Source organism: Pediculus humanus, genomic scaffold (genome assembly GCF_000006295.1).
Source record: "Pediculus humanus corporis 1103172107627 genomic scaffold, whole genome shotgun sequence".
Lineage (NCBI taxonomy): Eukaryota > Metazoa > Arthropoda > Insecta > Psocodea > Pediculidae > Pediculus > Pediculus humanus.
This window is the reverse complement of record NW_002987240.1, coordinates 106,313-125,411: the sequence shown is the minus strand read 5'-3', so window position 1 is coordinate 125,411 and position 19,099 is coordinate 106,313. Positions and strand designations below refer to the sequence as shown.

Genomic DNA, 19,099 nt, shown 5'->3' with positions numbered 1-19,099 from the left:
CTGTCGGATTTTTCCAAAAAGTAAATAATGATACGTTTGAAAATGTAGTTCGGGAAAAATCTTTTGAGCGGCGCTGTTATCGCATTAAAAAAATTTTCCTTTATTTATTTACTTTTTTTTTCCGTTTCGGTTGTTGTTTGTTATCATTTGCGGATTTTATTTTTTGTGCAAACAAACGATAGGATAAAAAAAAAATTCATGATTTTTCCGGGCGATTCGTAAAAAGATTTTTTTTTTTTTTTTGATAAAAAAGGGAAAATTAAAATCATCGATGACGAAAATCAATAAAAAAAAAAAAAAAAAAGTACACATTTAATCTTATCAAAGTTTTAATGGATGCTTTTAATTTTGGTCTAGGGGTTTCCCCTTTTTTTTTTTTTTGTTTCTCTTCTTCTTCCGGAATTTTTTTTTATATTATTATTATTATCATGTTCTTCGAGTCCTTTTTCGGTTTTTGAAAATATTTTAGAATTTTCAAATTTTTGGAAAATGCGTCAGAGTAAAAAACTTATATTAAATTTTTTTTTCTCTCTACTCTACGTCGCGATTACAAAATGTTACACGATAATTTATTACCTTTTTTCTCGCAAGACATCTACCTTATCATCATCATCATTATCATCATTATTATTATTATTACTACCGGTATTTTTTCTTTTTTTCGTTTTTGAAGTCGGCGGTTTTTAACATCGTTTAACACTTTTAACATTTTGTTCGTCTACTGCTGGTAGTTTTTTCCAGAAGTCGTATCAGGTTCTCACACGCACCCATACACACATATGAGGTCTTCGGAGTAAGTGGTTGAATGAAGCATTATGGTGCTAACGGTAAAAAATGTGGTATGGCTTCAGGTGCTGCCACTAATACCGGAAATATTTCCCATTACACCTTGATTCGTTCAATATCCGGTTTGTTGGGCTTCCCTGTTTTCCAGTGCGCATTCAGTTGGTACGGCCCCTTCTGTTGTTCTTCGTCACCATGTTTTGTTACCGTTCTTCGGTTGTTTCTTCCGTTGCATACCATCATAACTCATGCGTATTCGACTTTAGTTTGTCAACCGAGGCCAGGCATGCGTCCTTGTCGAAATTTTTGTACCGGATTACGCGGGAATCGAATTTCCAATCGATTTCTCACTAAATGAAACGTAAGAAATTTATCATCATCATCATCTTTATTATTATTATTATTGTTGTTGTTTTATGTATTATTAAAATAAGTAAAACGGCAGAGGAAAAACTGACATAAAAAAATATTTTTTGGCAAACTTTTTCGTTTTCCATTTTTTTTGTTTTTTTCTGTCCATTGTTTTTTTCCCTTTCGTATCCTTTCACGAGAGAAAAATTGACGTAAAAGGAAAAGGCAAAAGGAAAAGGTAAAAGGAAAACGTAAAAGTTGATGGGAGGAAAAGAGAAAAAAAAGAAGGTAGAGTTGTAGAGATTATTATTTGGCAGTTAATTAATTACTTTATTAATTAATCTTCACTTTATTTTGGGGGTGGGTTGGTTGGGAGAAGATGGGTGGAGAGAGGGGGTGGAAGTGGTTTAAAAAAGTTTTTTATATAAAAAAAAAGTAAGGAAAGTTTTTTTTAATATTTTTTTTATAATAATAATATTGTGCGTGGGAAAATGAATGCACATCCGATTAACCGATCGGGGAAAGGAGGAGGAGGAAAAGGAAAGAGAAAAAAAAAAGGTTCGGCAGAAAAAAGGTTTTATCTACTTACTCAGTAAATAAGTTATTGGTGGAGGGGGAAGGAGAGAGGGAATAAAGAAAAGATTTAAAAACTTATTCGAAAACTTAAATAGTTGAAAGATTTTGAAAAGTTTTCTACGACAGTATAAAATATTTAATCGAAAAGTCGAATCCTTATGTATATAATTAAGAATTGGAGGTTGTCGCGCAAAAACAAACGGTTGTGTTTTTCGTAATAATGATAATGATGATGATGATTATGTAATAAAACGCTTGCTGATCAAACCTGAAAGTTTTTGTCGAGAGCCTGGTTTCTTTTCGGGTATATTCGCACGTGAAAATGAAAACTAATCGACTGTCTCCGAACGTGACGACGTTTGGAACATTCTAGAACAGTTGATGGGTGAAAAAAAAAGTTTCCGGGGGGTAAAAAACGGGGAGAATCGTATTTATACTTACTGGGAAAAGTTGGAAAAGCCAAAACGTCAAAAAGTGGATTAAAAAAAAAAAAGAAACTTTCGTCCGGAAAATATTTAAAAAATTTTCTTTTTTTTTTTAAATAAAAAATAATAATAATAACGACGCTTTAAGGGATTTTGAAAAATTTTTTCCCAAAGGAAAAGGGTGAGAGAAGGGAAGGGAGGAAAAAAAGAAAAACTTTTTTGTTTGTCTAATTTGAATAAAAGAAAATTTTAATTTTTTTTTTTGTCGGTCGGACGGTTGGTCGGACGTGTATCAGAAAATAAATAATTTTTTTTATAAAAAATTTTATTCACGTCCTTTATTTTTTTTTTGGGGGGGTGGAGGAGGAGTGGAAAGAGGTAGGAAAGGAGCAGCCCATCGAGAAGCGCGAATGGAAATTTCTTAAACGTTTTGACATAAGAAGGAATTTTAAGCGATGAATTTTCTCGCGAACTCTGAATTCAACAGAATCATCATCATCATTTGTCTTTTCGTGGCGACGGTGGTGGTGGTGGTGGGGTGATGAAAACGACGATATATCGATCGATCGATCTATCGAATTTCTTGCCCTTACGAAAACCATTTACCTAAAATCAAATTTATTCATTCATTCCTTTGATTTATGCACACATATTATCATTCGGGTAATAAATCAAAGGAAAACAATTATTTACAAAAGTCGCGAAGTCAAAATTAAATTTTTTTTTTCCTTTTTTTCCTTTTTTTTTCCTTTTCCCCTCTCCTTCCCACCTTCCTCCCCCTTTTTTCGACGTCTGCCTATTTTTTTTTGGTTTTTTCTTCGATTTCAATCCTGAAAAAAAAATGACTACGGAAGCATTTTTAAATTATTAAAAATGACATTTTGGAGATTTAAAGGAAAAATAATGATGATGATGATGATGATAATAATGATGGCGACGACGTTCGTTCTGTAAAGTTAAACGCGTGATTTGAGATTGATAAGGTGGCGTTTAAATTAAATTATTCTTATCGGGGGAAAAAAAAAAAAAAAGTTTTAGTTTTCTCCAGCCTCAAGTCCCATTTTTTTTTTTTTTTCCTTCTTCTTTTTCCAATCATCGAAAGCGCGTGCGCGCACACGCACCCCGCACGCACGCATACGTATAGTATATATATATATATATATATATATATATATATTTTATTATGCTTTATCTGATTGCAATAAAAATTTAATTTAAAAAAGGCGGCATCCGTTTTCCTTCTCATACCATTTAAAGTTTTTCTTTTTTTTTTGAAGTTTTCCAGAGTTTTTTTTTTTAAATTTTTCCTTTTTTTTTTTTTATAACTCCATAAAAAGAAAAAAAAAGAAAAAGAGAAAAAAAAAGAGTGAGAATTTTTTTTTTTGTTCGAGTTTATTACCTTATTTGTTTGAATTATATATGCATATATTCGTTTTCATATTTTTTTTTCATTATTATTATTATTATTATATATTATTATTATTATTATTATTATTATTATTATTATTATTATTATTATTATTATTATTGTAGATCGAAATTAGAAATCGATTGGAGTTTTAAAAAAAAAAAAAAAGAAATTTTATAAAAATTCAATCTCGTTTATATTTCTCATTTTAGAATTTTATATATAATAATACATGTTTGAATATTGTCATTTGTTTTGCGGAAATGTGGCGCGGCGTGGCGAAAAATGAGGGGGCGGGTAAAAGGGGGAGGGACGGGGGCTTTCCTCGAAACGGAGAGGGGCGGGCAAACCACACAAAAGTTTTTATTATATGTGTATATGTTATAATTGTAATGCTTTTAAATTTTTTACCGATGGTTTATCAATAAACTGTCACGTTTTACCCTTTTATATTTTATTCCAGAATGTTCTTCGGGAATTGGAACAGAAAAAGCCGCAATTAGACGAACTCGTACACACGGCAGAAAATCTTAAAGCGGAACCCAATCGACAGCAGCTTCACGGAAAAGGTGAGTTTTTTTTGTCGTTTTTAATATTTTTTTTCGGAAGACTCTAAACGATAGGGGATGATTGTAACGATGATGATGATGATGACGGTGAACGAATGAAAAAAAGAAAAAATTTCGCAAAGTAAAAAGCATTAAATTTTACTTTTTATGAGTTTTCGTTTTCGACGTTCTTAAAGAAAAGAAGGGGGGGAGGGAAAAAGAAAAAAAATTTGAATAGTGTTCATTAAAACCTTTTTCAAGTCCTTTTGGAAAAAGGACTCATGACGGTTGTTATATAAGGGTTAAATAAGTCGAAAGAACGAACCTTTTCAAGAGTTGTTATAAAAGGGATAAGGAGAGACGGGGGCGAGGGCGGGGGGTTGAAAAAGAATTTTTTTTTTTTTTTGTTTGACTTCGAATTCACATTGTTTAACTCTTGGAATTTATTATTCGTGTCTAAGAAAAAAAAAAAAAAAATTTCTGTCTTTTTTTCGTTTCTTTCTCCTGCCACGTTTTTTTATTTTTCTTATCCTTTTAAAATTTAAATTTTCACTTTTTAATGTATTTTTATTATCGTGTTTTTTATTTATTTGCGTTATTATTATTATTTATTTGTTAAAGAGAGTTTGTTTTGTCGAGTGTGCGAATTGAATTGAGTTGTTGTTGTTCTCGGTGTTGTTTTTCTAGTCTTATAATTTTGGTAAGTGTTTTCTCTCTCTCTCTCTCTATCTCTTTCTCGAAATTATTTGCGTAAAAACAAAAAACAAAAAACGAATAAATTATTATGTGTCACTGAAAAAAAAAAGGAAGTGAATACACTATCGCACGTATATACACGCGCACAACAAAACCTTTTTTCGCGATTTCTTTTGTTTTATACAGTCGTGAAAGAAAAAAAAAGGTTTGTGTGTTTTCAAAGAAAATGTTTTTAAAAAGGGAATAGAAAAAGAAAAGAAAAGGAAAAAAAAGGATGTGAAGAATATATACAATGCCTTTTGATCTTTATTTTTTATTTTTATCGTGTACGTACACAAAAAGAAAAAAAATGTTCTTTCTATTTACACGTGAATACGTTCATAATTGAACGTTTTTTTTAGTTTTCTTTTTTTTTTTTTTTCTTTTTCTTTTTTTTTTATTTATAAATTTTGATGTTGATTTAAAAAAAAAAAAAAAAAAATCTCGTCTGATTATTCTTTTTGTTGTTTTTTGTTGTTGGCAATTGTGGTTGTTGTTTGTTGTTTTTATTTTTTTTCAATTTTATATTTTTAAAATTTGCCCCGCGTACCTGTCGGAAAATCTTCACAAACAGCTTTTTTTGTTTTTTTTTTCCTTTTTGAAACGCGAAATGTTTGAGCGTTTGATGATCATTATTATTATTGTTATTATCATTATCATTATTATTATTATTATTATTATTATTATTAAATTTTTTTTTCTGCAACCATTGCGGATTATATATACGTTGGAAATTTAATTTTTTTAATTTTAGTTTTTTAATTGTTTTTTAACTTTTTTTTTAATTTGGTTTTTCTGCGATTTCATCAAATAAAAATACGCATTGATTGATTGATTGATTGATTGATTGATCGATCGATTCGTCTGTCGAACTTATATTTGTACGAAATTTATTTTCTGAATGTTCGTCATTACCGTCGGGAAAAAAAAAAAAAAAATTTTTTTTCCTTTTTTTTAAATCAATCAATTACTCGAAATTTTGATCGATTTTTCAATGAGAATGATTTGAAGTGTCGATTATTGTGATGATGATGATGATGATAATAATACGTTTATAAAATTGATATGATTTCGAAACCGTCAAAACCGGAAGCGGATGAACAAAAAAAAAAAAAAACGTCGAGAGTTTCGTTGCTTTCACTAATATAAAAATTCTTTAAAATGCCGCCGTTTGTAGTATATTCGAACGTTTGTCGTCGTGACGTCAGGTGTCGTATCGTTCTTAATGCATTTTTTCGTTTTTTTTTTTTATCCCGTCCCCCCTAAAATTAATGCGTAATTTTATTAATTAATAAATTATTCAGGTAATTCGAGTTGTTTTGTGCGCGTGCGCGTTTTATTATTTTCCCCCCGTCAGCCACACAACACGCTTTTAACTTTTTGTGTTTTTTTTTTTTTTTGGGGGGGGAGGCGGAATTTTCTATTCAAGTCTTCGTTTAAAAAAAAAAAAACTTTGTATAGGAATCAAATTGTTATGACGAGTAATTTCGTCTGCTCTCGACGTTTGATTCGAGGAATTTTTGTTGTTGTTGTTTAGAAAAGTCGTGGGTTTAGAAAATGTTTTTATCATTTTCGCGCGCCTTTTTTTTTTTGGTCGGAGGCGGCTCACGCACGATTTCATTTATTTTTGTTCATAGTTTTTTTTTTTTTAAAAGTTTTATCATCTTTTCATTCAAAATTTTCCCTTTTATTATTTTCCTAATTCTTTATCAACGTTTTCTCTCTCTCTTTTTCCATTTTTCCCGAATTCGCGCGTAAATGTTTTGAATTTTGGCAACAAAAAAAAAAAAATGTTTTTTTGTCTTACACTTTCGTCGCTGTTTAATTGTCTTTCTTTTCGTCGCTCTTTATTTAAATCCTTTTTTTTGCGAAGACGTTTTCGAAACGTGTTTATTATTGTTATTATTATTATTATTATTATTATTATTATTATTATTATTATTATCGTATTTAGTATTTAACTTACGCTCCGTTTTGTTTTTGCCTTTTATTTTCATTCATTTCATGCTTCGAATGTTTTGATTAATTACGAAAAGTAGTCTTTGCTTTTTTTTCTTTTTTTTTTTAACCTTTTCAAATTTGCAAATTTTTGAATTTTTCCACGAAATGTTTTTCATGTTTGTTTTGTTTTGTTCTCTTTTCTCTCTCTCTCTCTCTTTTCACCGTTTCACGTGAAATAATCGTACGTATTTACGTTTTTTCATCCGTTAATTTTTTTTTTGTAATTAAAAAAAAAAAAAAAGGTCGTTAACCTATTTAAAAAATCGTGAAAAGCTTTTTTTTTGTTTGTTTGTTTGTTTGTTTAAAATTTATATTACATTTCATTAATTAAATTTTATGGTTTTTATTATTTTTAATTATTATTAATAAAATGAGTTCTAGTGCTCTTCACGCCCCTCGAATCGTTTCCACAGACAGCTTTTCAAAAAAAAAAAAAAAATTAAAAATTAATGAATTAAAAAAAAAAAAATAATAATAATAATAATTTCAAAGGACGAAAATGATTTTAAGAGAAAAAGTTTTTCTTTTTTTTTTTTTAAATTCGATTTTAAATTTAATTATTCGAAAAGGAAAAGGAGGAGTAGGAGGAGGAAGAGGAGGGAAAAAAAAGAAAAGAAATTCTTAGCTAATTCGAAAAAGAATACAAAAGAAAAACGGAAATAAAAAGAAAAAGAAAAATCGTTTTTGTTATTATTGACTGAATGGGAAAACACTTGGATGAAAAGTTACGAAAAGAAAAGAAGAAAAAAAAGAAAAAAAATAGAAAGAGGAAAAAAAAGGGATTTTCATTTTTGCACATGCTCGAAAAAAAAAAAAAAGAAAAAAAAAAGTGCGTGTTGGTTTCGTGTTGAGAAAAATTTTTGAGGAAAAGAGAAAAAAAAAAAGAAAAGAAAAGAAAAGAAGAGAAAATTGTTGTTTTCTTTTTGTATTTAATTTAAAACGAGAAGAAAAAAAAAGGAAAAGTGAAATTTATTTATATTTACAAAGAGGTTTTCCGAAATTGAAAAAAAAAACAAAATAAATAAATAACGGGCGAAAGCGAACGAACGGATGAGAAACGTAAATAAAAAAATAAAATAAAATTTTAAATAGATATTCATCATCATCATCATCATTAGCTTTATACTCTATGAAACGAACGAACGGGCGATAACGAAGAAACTCGTCGTCGTCGGCGACAAATTTAAAAACAAAAATGGAAAAAACAGTTTTTCCACACATACATATACATGTGTATAAGAAAATAGAGAGAGAAAAGCGAAGGAAGAAGGCGTTCGATCCGTTCGTTTCGTTTCGTCGTTCGTTCGCTTTTTATTTTTCATCCCGCAAGCTCTTCGATATTCTTATTTCCCTTTTTTTTTTTTTTGGAGCACGTGAGTGAGCCCGCCATAGCCTAGTCGCGTTCGGTTTTTCCACCGAAGCGGATGCGCGCTTTTCGGCACGAACACAAGCACACAAAGTCACGGCGACGGTTTTCGATTCAATGTATTATTATTATTATTGTATTTTTTTTTTTAATATCATGTTGAAAACGTCGTGATTGTTATTATTATTATCATTATTATTTTTTATCATATCCGTGTGTATTCATATCGTATTTTTGTCGCGAAATTCGGCGTGTTTTCGCGGAGAAAAGAAAAGAAAAAAAAAAGGTGAATTTTCGTCATCGATTTATATTTACATTAATTTTTTTTTTTGTTACTAAATTTACCGAAATGAAATTTTAATTGGTTTTGTTATTATTATTATTATCATTATTATCATTATCGTTATAGTTGTGTAAAAGTTCGTTAAGGGGTTGAATAGAATTGACGTCACGGAAATGGTAAAAATACAATTTGATTGATTGATAAAAAGATTTGTGTGATGATGATGAATATTATTATTATTATTATTTCCACCGCTTACTAGTAATTAATTAATTATTCGTTTCAATGAAAAGTTTTTTCTCCCCCCCACCACCTCCCTCTCTAAAAGAAAATTTTTTTTTTTTGGAAAAAACCCGTAAAAAGGGGGAAAATTTGTCACCTTTTATTTTCAATCACATTTACGGTCACATTCGTATTATATACGTTTTTCCCCGAATTTTCTTTTATTATTATTATTATTATTATTTTTGTTGTTGTTGTTGTTCGTGCTGTTGCTGTTGCTGTGATTCGAACGCGTAATTTAAGAAAATTAAACGTGAAAACGAAAACGAAAAAAAAAGTAGGTAGTTCAGCACATAGTGGTAGTAAAAAAGTTTGTAGTAAGAGAATTTCCGGTTCTTTTCTTTTCCTTTTTTTCCTTTTTTTTTCTCCTTTTTCCTTTTCTTTCTTTTCTTCATCATTTTATTTATTTTCGTTTTCGTTTCGTTTCATTAAAGGAGAAAATTTAATTTTTTTTTTTTTTTTTTTACTTTTCCCGACAGAAAATTTATTTAATTTACAAAATGAAATTTTTTCTTTTTTTTTTTTTTCTTTCCGTTATTTACTTTTTTTAACCGTCGAGACGAAATAATTTTTTAAAGGTATTAAAAAAAAAAAAGGCAATAAAAAGAGTTTGGGGAGATGGGGGGAGGGGAGGTAAAAGAAAAAAAAATTCCACCAATTTTTTCGCCGTTTGTCGTTTGTATCGTTTGTTTCGTTTGTTTAATTATTGTTTAAGTAAGACGTTTTTACCCGACTCGTACCGGATGTGTACGAATTAATTCATTAAAGAGAGAGAGAGAGAGAAAGGAAGAGCATAATTGATTGAGTGTTTTCTTTCGCTTAAGGATGAATTTGAATTTCCGGCGGAAAAGAAACGATTTTCCTTTGGGGGGCATTTCCGTTTTTTCGATATTTTGAAAAAATTTGACGACTCGTTTTAAAAAACGAAATGAACGCGACGTTTTCATTCGCGTTTTCTTTTACTTTTTTTTTTTACGGACGAATAAAAAATAATAATAATGATAATAATAATAATAATAATAATAAATTTTATTACCTTTTTCTTAAATGGTTTATACGACGAAATGGGGCGGGGGGGGGGTGCGTGAGTGAACGATGTCGATAAATTAAATTAAATTTATAATGTTGCCTTAAATTATTTACGTACGCGAACGCCGCGTTTTTTTTTTGTTGTTGTTGTCGTAAACTTACTTTGCGAAAGTTTGATTGTAAGTGAAAGTTTTTATTTCCCTCTCTCTCTCCCTCTCCCCCCCGGAAAAGAAACAATAAAAAAAAGCGTTGATGATAATAATAATAATAATAAGCAACGCATGAAATGGGAATCGATATGTGAATTAAGGTCGTGGCATCAATTGAAAAAAATTGAAAGATTGTTAAAGTTTTTCGTTTTGTTTTTGGGGTCGAAAAGTTTTTTATTTTTTCTTTTTTTTTTTTTTTTTACGTATTTGTGGAAATTGTTTTTACGGTCAATAAGAAATAATAATAATGATGATGATGATTTTTACGTTAAGTCATTCGTTTTAAAAACCGTAAATTTTTTTTTTTTAAATAAATTTTTTTTTTTTTTGCTTCTCCGAACTTTTTGCGGGTTGAGATATATGGAGATATGATGATAATAATGATGATTATTATGGAGTTGTTGTTGTTGTTGATGATGATGATGATAATAATATAAAAAATATATTATTATTTTTTATGGGTTGTTGAGAATTTATAATAATGGACAAATTACTTATTTATTCATATTTTTTTTTTTTTTTTTCGCGATCCACTTTAAAATATATAAAAAAGAAGATGTACGTGTGCGTGCGTGCGTGCGTGAGTTTTGTGTATATGCTTGCATAAAAATATGTATTTGCGTACGTAATCGTTTTTAAAAAATTTTATAAATGGCTTTTTCTGTCTCTCTCTTTTTATGTCTGCTTTTTATAAACAAACGCGCGCGCCATGTTGCAAACTGAATATAAATTCTTGGTTTCGAAACTTTTTCTTTCTTTTTTTTTTTTAATATTCAATGGTCGGAATCGGTTTTTTGTATATTCGGCGCACAGAAAGAAAGATCCGCCATGGTTTTTCTTTTTCCCCCTCTCTCTCTCTCTCTTTCTCTCCCCGATGTAATAAATTGTCCGTTTGAAAAATAAATTGATCCTTGGAAAATTCTTTATTAGTTTCACTCTTTCTCATTCTCTCTTCTCGTTTGTTATTTTTTTTATTTTTTTATTTTCTTCTCTCTCACTCTCACGTTTTCCGTTCGAATAAAGGAATTTAACAATGATGGAAGAGACGACGGGGAAAGGGGAAGGGGTAGGGGAAGGGGAATTTTTTTTTTTTTTTGGAAAAATGTTTCAAGTTATTTTATTAATTTTTGTTGAAAATTTCAATTTCCTGATAGAAAATTTTATAATTTATATCATCGTGTTTATATTAATATTAAATATATTCTGCGGTTTTTAATAACTCGAATAACTAAATCGTGATTTTACTCCTTTCTCTCTCTCTCCCTCCTTTTCTCCCTCCATCCACCCACCTCCCTTTTCCCCGAAAAAAAGAGGAAAATTATTCGTCATTTTCGCCTTCATTATCGTCCTCATCATCGTCGTCATCATTATCAAAATCAAAATGATTAAAATTAGATTAACACGACGGGGAGCATCGGTAAAAGCGGGGGAGGAAGGTATTAGGGGGGAAGAGAGGAGAAAATATCGAGGTTTATATTTCCTTTTCGAAATTTCGTCTTGAAAAGATCGATTTATAATCATCATCATTATTATTATTATTGTTGTTCACATGGCTATTAGTTTAAATGAAAGTTTTACGTCACGTTTTTTTGGTGTAAACAACAACAACAACAACAACAATAATAATAATAATAATAATAATCACTGAATTTTTCCCATTTTTATTTTTTCGTTTTTTTTTTTCTTCTGCATTATTCTTTCCCCTCCTTTTCTTCTTCTCTTCCCCCCCTTTTTCTCTCTCTCTCTTTTTCTTTCATTTAATTCCGGAATGCCATCGTGATTCGCATTTCCTTCGTTGAAATCCCCCCACACTAACACACGTGTTCTTGTTATTATTATTATTGTCGAGTTAAAAAAAAAAAAAAAAATTTATTGCCGTAAGAAACGCAACGGAAAAATATTATTAATATTATTATTATTATTATTATCATCATCATCATTATTACATTTTATTTATTTGTTTATTTACTTATTAATAAGTACGAAACGGAAACGTTAAAAAAAAAAAAAAAAAAAAAAAAACTTATCGTTATTAATTGGATTTGAAATGAAATCGTTTTAAATTGTTAAAAATTTCTACGCGTTTTTAAAAAGTTAGAGAGAGAGAGAGTGAGAGAGAGAGACAAAAAAAAAATTTAGCAAATCAATAAATAAAAGCAGAGGCGGCGGGGGCGGTGGCGGTGGCAGCGGCAGCAGCTACAGCAGAAACGGCAGCACCAGACTTTTCTTTTTTTTTTTTGTACCGTTTTTTTTTTTATTTTTTTTTATTTAAAGTTAATTTCGTTTCTGTCGCTCTCCCCCCTCCCTTCCCCCCCTCAAAAAAAGGTTAAAAATATAAATTTTATTTTGAATTTAAAAAAAAAAAAAAAAAGAAAACCTTTTTAATACCTGAAGTCATTAATTTTATTTAAAAATAAATTCATTGAAAGTTTTTTTGTTTTAAATTAAATGATTTTGTAATATTTTCGGTGTCATTTTTTTCCCCTGTTTTTTCTGTTTTTTTTTTTTTTTCAAGGGATTCAGGGAGGCAGCCGTGGGCGTGGGGGGGCGTGGGAACGGGGGGTAATTGGTTGTTTTTTTGACGAAACGATGGCAGAAAAAAAAAAACCGCCGCCGCCGCCGGCGCGAGGTTTTTATTTTCTCTCTTTCATTCTTTCTTTCTTTTTCTCTTTTTTAAAAGTAATTAATGCAAATCTTATTAAAAGCGTGATAAAATAAAGAAGAGGGAAAGAGAAAGAAAAAGAGAAAAGAGAGAGAGAGAGAGAGAGAAAAACAACGTCGGTTGGTTAAATTTCGGTGAAAAATATATAAGGAAAACCTTAAATGAAAAATTTTTTGGAATAGAGTCAGATTGAAAGCATAGAACAAAAGGAAAATCAGGAAGAGGAGGTAAAGGAGGAGGAGGGTGGAAGGGAAAAAGTGGGAGGGTCGGAAACTGGGAAGGTTTAAGGTTTCTTTTCCTCATTATATATTATTATTATTATTATTATTAAAGGTTTTAAATGACTCGGAGCATTTAAATTTTTGCTTTTTTTTTCTTTTTTCCTTTTCTTTTTTTTTTTTTATTCCTAATTTGAGCTTAAATGGTATTAAGTCTTTCTGGAAAAAAAAAGTCTGGAAAAAACTTCATCTCTCTCTCTCTCTCTCTCTCTTTTTTCTCTTTCTGTCTCTTTCTGTTTTCGCCATTCGTTTTCTATTTTCGGATTTAATTTTCTTTCTTTTTTTTTTAATTATATGATGCTAACAGGTTTTTCCTTTTTTTTTTTTTTTGATAAGAAACTTTGATAACGTCATTTTCTTATTATTATTATTATTATTAATAAACATATAATGTTTTTTTTAAGAGAGAAAGAGAGAGAGAGAAAAGAAAGAGAAATTTAAAAACATGGCGGAGGTTTTTTTTCTTGCCTCTTTTTCGTACATAAGTTAAATTTGATAACTTTTCTTCCCTTCTCTCTCTCTTTCGCTCTCTCTCTCTCTCTCTGTTTTTCTCTTTCTCTTCTGGAGAATTTTTCGAGTCCCATTGAAAATCGTTCGTTTGAATTTTTTTCCATGCACGCTTTCATTTTTTTCATTTTTTTTTTAAGGACTTGAAAAAAAAAAAAAAAATTTTCACTTTTAATATTATTATTTTCTTTTCAATTTTATTATTTTCACTTTTTTTTTCTTCACTTACTTGTTTGTTTCTCTCTTTTTCTCTCTTTCTTTTTCTCTTTCTTTTTACCGTTTATTTTCGTTTGTTTGTTTGTATTTTTTTATTTTTATTTTATTCTATTTATTTATTTATTTATTTTCCACGAATGTTTTTTTTTTTTTTTATAAGAAATCCGTTCAATTTTTAATTGGCTCTCGTAACGAGTTTTTTTTTCTCTCTCTCTTTTCGTTGGGAAAATTAAAAATAAATGAAGTCGTTTTTATTTATTTTTCAATGTTTATATTTTTCTATCAATGGAGTTTTTTTTTTGGTGGGGAGGAGAGGGGGAAGAGGAGGTTTTTGAAAATTTTTTTTCTTTACCTTACGTGAATGAGATCTGGATAAAAGGAGGAAAAAAAAAACTGAAGACTCTCGGAAATTTCATTTATTTATTTATTTGTTTGTTTGTGTTTGTATGTGTGTTCGAAAAAAGATTACTCGTAATCGTTTTCGAATCAAACCGGATATGACGTTTTTTTTTTTTTGTTTTGAGAGACGAATTAGGAAAAAAATGAAAAATGTTGTAAGGATGACGATGACTTTTCATTTCGATTTTTCTAGAATTTTCTCGAATGTTATCGAACATATGAAATGTTTTTATTAAACCCCTTTTTTTTGTTTAGCTTATGTAAACAAATTTTTATTAATGACGTAGATTTCGGCTAAACATAAAAGAAAAGAAAAAAATTCGCGCCGTTGAAAATTAAAAAAAAAAAAAAGAAAAATGTTTTTGAGAATGTCGTGACGTCATACTCGTGTTTTTTTCCTTTTCCTTTTCCTTTTTTTTTTCTGCTTTAACGGTCTCGTTCGCTTTCGTTTATTTTTATATTTTTTATTGTTATTTAATGGTTTCTTTTGACGATCGAATAGAATTGGAAATAATAGAATTAAAGTTCAATAAAACTAATGAAAGTTTTCTTTTTTTTTTTTTTACAAATTTATTGAGGGAGAAAGAAGGGAGGAAACAAATAACAAAAAAACTCCCGCCATTTTGCCGCCATTTTTTAAATTTCTTTTTTTCGAATCGAATGCGAAAAAAACGAAAATTTTTTTTTGAAAAAAGGCATTTCCCGCGTTTTTTTTTTTTTTTTTTTTGTTTCGTTTTTCAAAGCTTCAGAAAAATTTTATTTTTAATGTTTTCAGTTTCTTTAATTTAAAAAAAAAAAGGGGGGGAGAGGGTTTTGTTTTTTGTGAAAGTTCAAAAGTTCAAATCGACAGTAGAAAAAAAAAAAATGAAATAATAATGTCGCACGACGAGCAAAGGAAAATAAACGATTCGTTAATTAATTCGGAATCATCGAATCCGTCTCGAAGTGATTTCCGCGAAAATCCCGTTCAAAAGGCGGAAAAAAGCGAAGTCGAAGTGGGAGTAGGAGGAAATGGGAGTGGGAGCGGGGGCGGGAGTCGTTCGCCGAATTCGCAACTACAACAACAACGAATTCAAATCAATCACATAAAAAATTTTGAAAGTCAATCTCAGCGTGATACGCGTTCGAAATTATCACCAGGAGGAGGAAACGTGAGCCAAAGATTACAAAATGCGAAAACGTTCCTAGGAGGGAACAGAGCCAACGAGGAATGTTCGACCAATGCAAAATCGAACGGGGAAAAACTTTGCGTAAGCCAAAATAAAATTTTAAATTATGGATCCATGGGACGGAACAGACGGAGCGAACACAGAAATTCAAATTTTGAAAGGCGGTTGAGTTACGGTTACGATTCTCAAAACGTTCGAGACGTAAGAACGACGACGAATCCGGCGTTTAATAAAAATTTCATGATGCAAACGGGAAGTTTGGAAAGGGATGGAAATTATAAAATGATGACGATGATGAATAATTCGCCCTACAACTGTTCCTCGTTGAAAAGAGAATCCATGCGAAACATGGTCGACTACCGGCAAAATCCAACGAACGGAAGAATGAACGTTTCGACGAACAAATCGAACAATCATCATCCTAGTCATCATCAAATTTCGAATTCGTCTCCTTCGAAAAATTCGTCGACGGGTAAAAACGTCGCCGTTCCGACGGAGAAATCAAACGAGGAAAACGCAACGTCGAAAGATTACCGGTATTTTCCGAGTCGAACGGAATCGACAAATCGAACGTCTTACTATTCGCACGTGTCGCGTTTGGAAAGGTCTGGTAATGACGAATGCGATGGAAGAACGACCGTGAATGCGAACGTCAAACGTTACAGCTACGATTTTGATAAATCGTCGTCCGTGAAATCGGATAGACACGTTAATTGTGTGGGATACAAAACGGAATCCCCGGAGAAATCCACGGGGATCGTCGAATACGGGAAAGATAGGCAAAGGTTTTTGCCACAACACCCGCCTCCGGGCGGTCCTCCGCCATTTTATAATCCTCCTCAACCACCTGGTAAGTTGTTGTAGAATTTTTAATTATCTTCCATCGAGTTTGTGTTGTTGTTTAATTTTTATTGAGTTTCGATCGTTGACAACCGTAATTAAAATTATTTAAATTTCCTTTCATCGAAAAAAAAAAAACGTTTTGACACGTTCGCCACGAAATTTTCAATACGCGCGGAATCGGCAGCGACGGTGGCGGCGGAAGCGGCAGCAGGCGGCGTCAAAGGAAACTTTACTACTTATTTTAATTTTTATTTTTTTATTTACACGTTTGCAAACATCAAATTTTAATTAGAATTTATTATTATTATCGTTTTTGTTTTTGTTGTTGTTATTATTATTAATTATTTAAATTATTACTTTTATTATTATTATTTCTACATGTGTTTTGTGAAAACGGTGTTGAATTTATTCGAATTCTTCGAATCTCGATTCATGTTGATGATGATGATGATGATGTTTTTATTGAAATTTTCCCTTTTTGAAAAGCGTCGCTTACGCCATTTTTTTTTTTTTTTTAATATTTCTCTTACGGCGCTTTTCTTTCTCTGGGGATTTTTTTTTTTTTTTTTACGAAATCGTTTAGTTTATTTTATTTTCAACCGTATTTCTTCAAAAAAAAAATTTCCACGTAAGATTTCCAGGAATTTAGAGTCAGGAATTATAAAATAAAGCTTTAAAAATTTTCATCTGGTCACATTTGGTCCTCCTACCGGCGATTTTCGCCACTCGTGAATTTAAAATTCTTTTTCAAATACCTTCGGGGTGGTAGCGTTGCTGTTGTTGCTGTTGTTTTCTTTTCTCCGTTTTGATATTTTAATTACTTTACTTTACTATTATTATTATTACAGTTGCTGTTGTTTTTGTTTCAAAATTAAATAATAAATTGAAAGTTTTTAAAAAAAAAAAAATACCGTAGTCGTTAAAAATTGTTGTTCTAAGTTTTCTTTTTTGGGGGGGAGGGGAGGAGAAGGTTTTTCGTTTCTCGCTTCCTTGTTAAAAAATCACGATTTCGTTGCTCCCTCTTTTTTTTTTTTTTTGGAATTTTCCAACAAGAGGCTCTTTTTTTTTTTAAATAATCATTTGCGAAAGGATAGGGAGCGGATTTGTCAGAGGGTAAAGTTTTTGAAAAATTTTTCGTGGGAGAAACAAGGAAATTTCGTTCGTTTTTGTAACAAATTGAATAGTAAGAGTCCCCCGTTTTAATTTGAGAATTTACGACGTGCTAACAATCGATAGAACGCCTGGCTTCTTTTTATTCTTATTCTTATTCTTCCAACCCTCTCGTATGCTTGAACGCCGCTTTCATTTTCTCTTTTCCGTTTTTCTCTTCTGGAAAAAAAAAAAAAAAAATTTTTTTAATTTGAAATTTTTCTATATTTCCATGTTTTTATAAATTTGTTTTTTTTTTTTTTGCAAAATTTACACGAGATATTTACGTCGTTTTTACGTTAAAAGTTAACGGAAATCGTTGATGACGCGCACACACGCGAACGTTGGGAAAACGATTCATATTTTTCTATCGCAATAATCGATGTTGTTTATATTAGATTTTTGTTTATTTTAATCATCGTATTGAATCCGTTGCTAAATGGTAATTATCATTATCATCATCATCATTATCGTCATCATCATCATCATCACCTTATCAAAATAATGAGGGAAATTGATTTAAGACTCCATTAGACTTGGCGCACGATCGTTAAATTTCTTTTCTCACAATTTGCTGGTGCTGGTTTTTCCCCCCTTCCTCCTCCCCCGGAGGAATTTTAGTCGTTTTATAGGTTTAAGATTAGTTGTGACGTCATTAGTATGACGCAAGGATTGAAAGGAAGTGAAGGCGTCAAAAAAAAAATAATGATTGAATGAGAAAAAAGAGTCGAGAGTTTGGTGAAGTTCGTCGATTGAATGAAAAATTCGAAAATTCAATTTTAATAATAATAATAATAGGTATAATAATAATGATGATGAGGAGAATTTTATAATTATTATTATTATTACTCTATCGCTTCTTCTGTCTCTCTTTTTTTTCCTTGACATTTTTGAATGTGCCGAAAGTTCCCTCCCTATTTTTTTTTTTTTTTGCATATCAAGAAATATCAAAGGTAAAATTTCTTTTTTTTCTTTTTAACGGGAAGATCAATGACCCAAAACATAAAAAGGAAAAAAAAGGAAAATTTCTAGAAATACAATATGAGATTTCGAATGGGGGGAAGGGGGCGTAAGTGAGAAAACATAAAATAAGAAAAAAAAAATTTCTTTTTCTTCTTATTCTTCTTATTTTCTATAAATTGAGTTAAAGCGTTATGATTATTATTATTAATAATTTTAAAAATTAAACTTTTCATACGGAATTTATTATCATTATTATTATTATTATCATTACTTTTGTGAATGTAATTCGTCTTGGAATTCTTATTCGTGAATCCTTTTTTTTTTTGTGCGTAACGCTCGAAACGTTAAAATATCAATAATTTTGTTTCTCAATCTTTTGTACGCGTATCTCTCTCTCTCTCTCTCCTCCCTCTCTCTCTCTCTCTCCTCCCTCTCTCTTTTCTCCTTCTGCCTCTTTTAATTTATATTTTTCGTATTTCTCCCTTTAGGTTATTCAATATTTATAAATTTTTTTTTTTTTTTAATGGCTACAGGGCCGAATATTAAAAAAAAAAAAAAAAAAAAAAAAGAGAGAGAGAGAGAGAGGGAGAGTGAGAGAGTGAGATGAAATAATTATTCTTTCGTTTTCTCGAGTAGTGGTAGTAGTCGCCTTCTGATGACACGTTAATAACGATTTTAAATCTGATTTTAATTAAAAAAAAAAAAATTTTTTTTTAAATTTTATTTCGTCGTTAAAAGTTTTAATTAAAAATAATAATAATAATAATGATGATGATGATGATGATAATAATAATAATCATTTGATTTTATGATTTTAAAAAGTTGAGTTTTGTGAATTGATGTTGATTTGATTTAACAAAAATGTTTTTTTTTTTTCCTTCTGTAATCGCGCCTGGAGAAAAGTTTTTTGCAATCAT

At 30.1% G+C, this 19,099-nt stretch overlaps 2 protein-coding genes across 2 annotated transcripts; both read left to right on the top strand.

Annotated features, from left to right (window-relative positions):
- Window positions 1–3,935: 3,935 nt before the first annotated feature.
- Phum_PHUM253800 (uncharacterized protein) lies at window positions 3,936–4,390 on the top strand (the record flags this gene model as incomplete). Its single annotated transcript, XM_002426402.1, has 3 exons — window positions 3,936–3,959; window positions 4,007–4,112; window positions 4,353–4,390. 3 exons carry the CDS (start codon window positions 3,936–3,938, stop codon window positions 4,388–4,390), a joined length of 168 nt encoding a protein of 55 aa, XP_002426447.1.
- A 10,543-nt stretch (window positions 4,391–14,933) lies between these two features.
- Window positions 14,934–16,091, top strand: Phum_PHUM253790 (micronuclear linker histone polyprotein, putative; the record flags this gene model as incomplete). The annotated part of the gene is made up of 2 exons (XM_002426401.1): window positions 14,934–15,763; window positions 15,833–16,091. 2 exons carry the CDS (start codon window positions 14,934–14,936, stop codon window positions 16,089–16,091), a joined length of 1,089 nt encoding a protein of 362 aa, XP_002426446.1.
- Window positions 16,092–19,099: the final 3,008 nt, after the last annotated feature.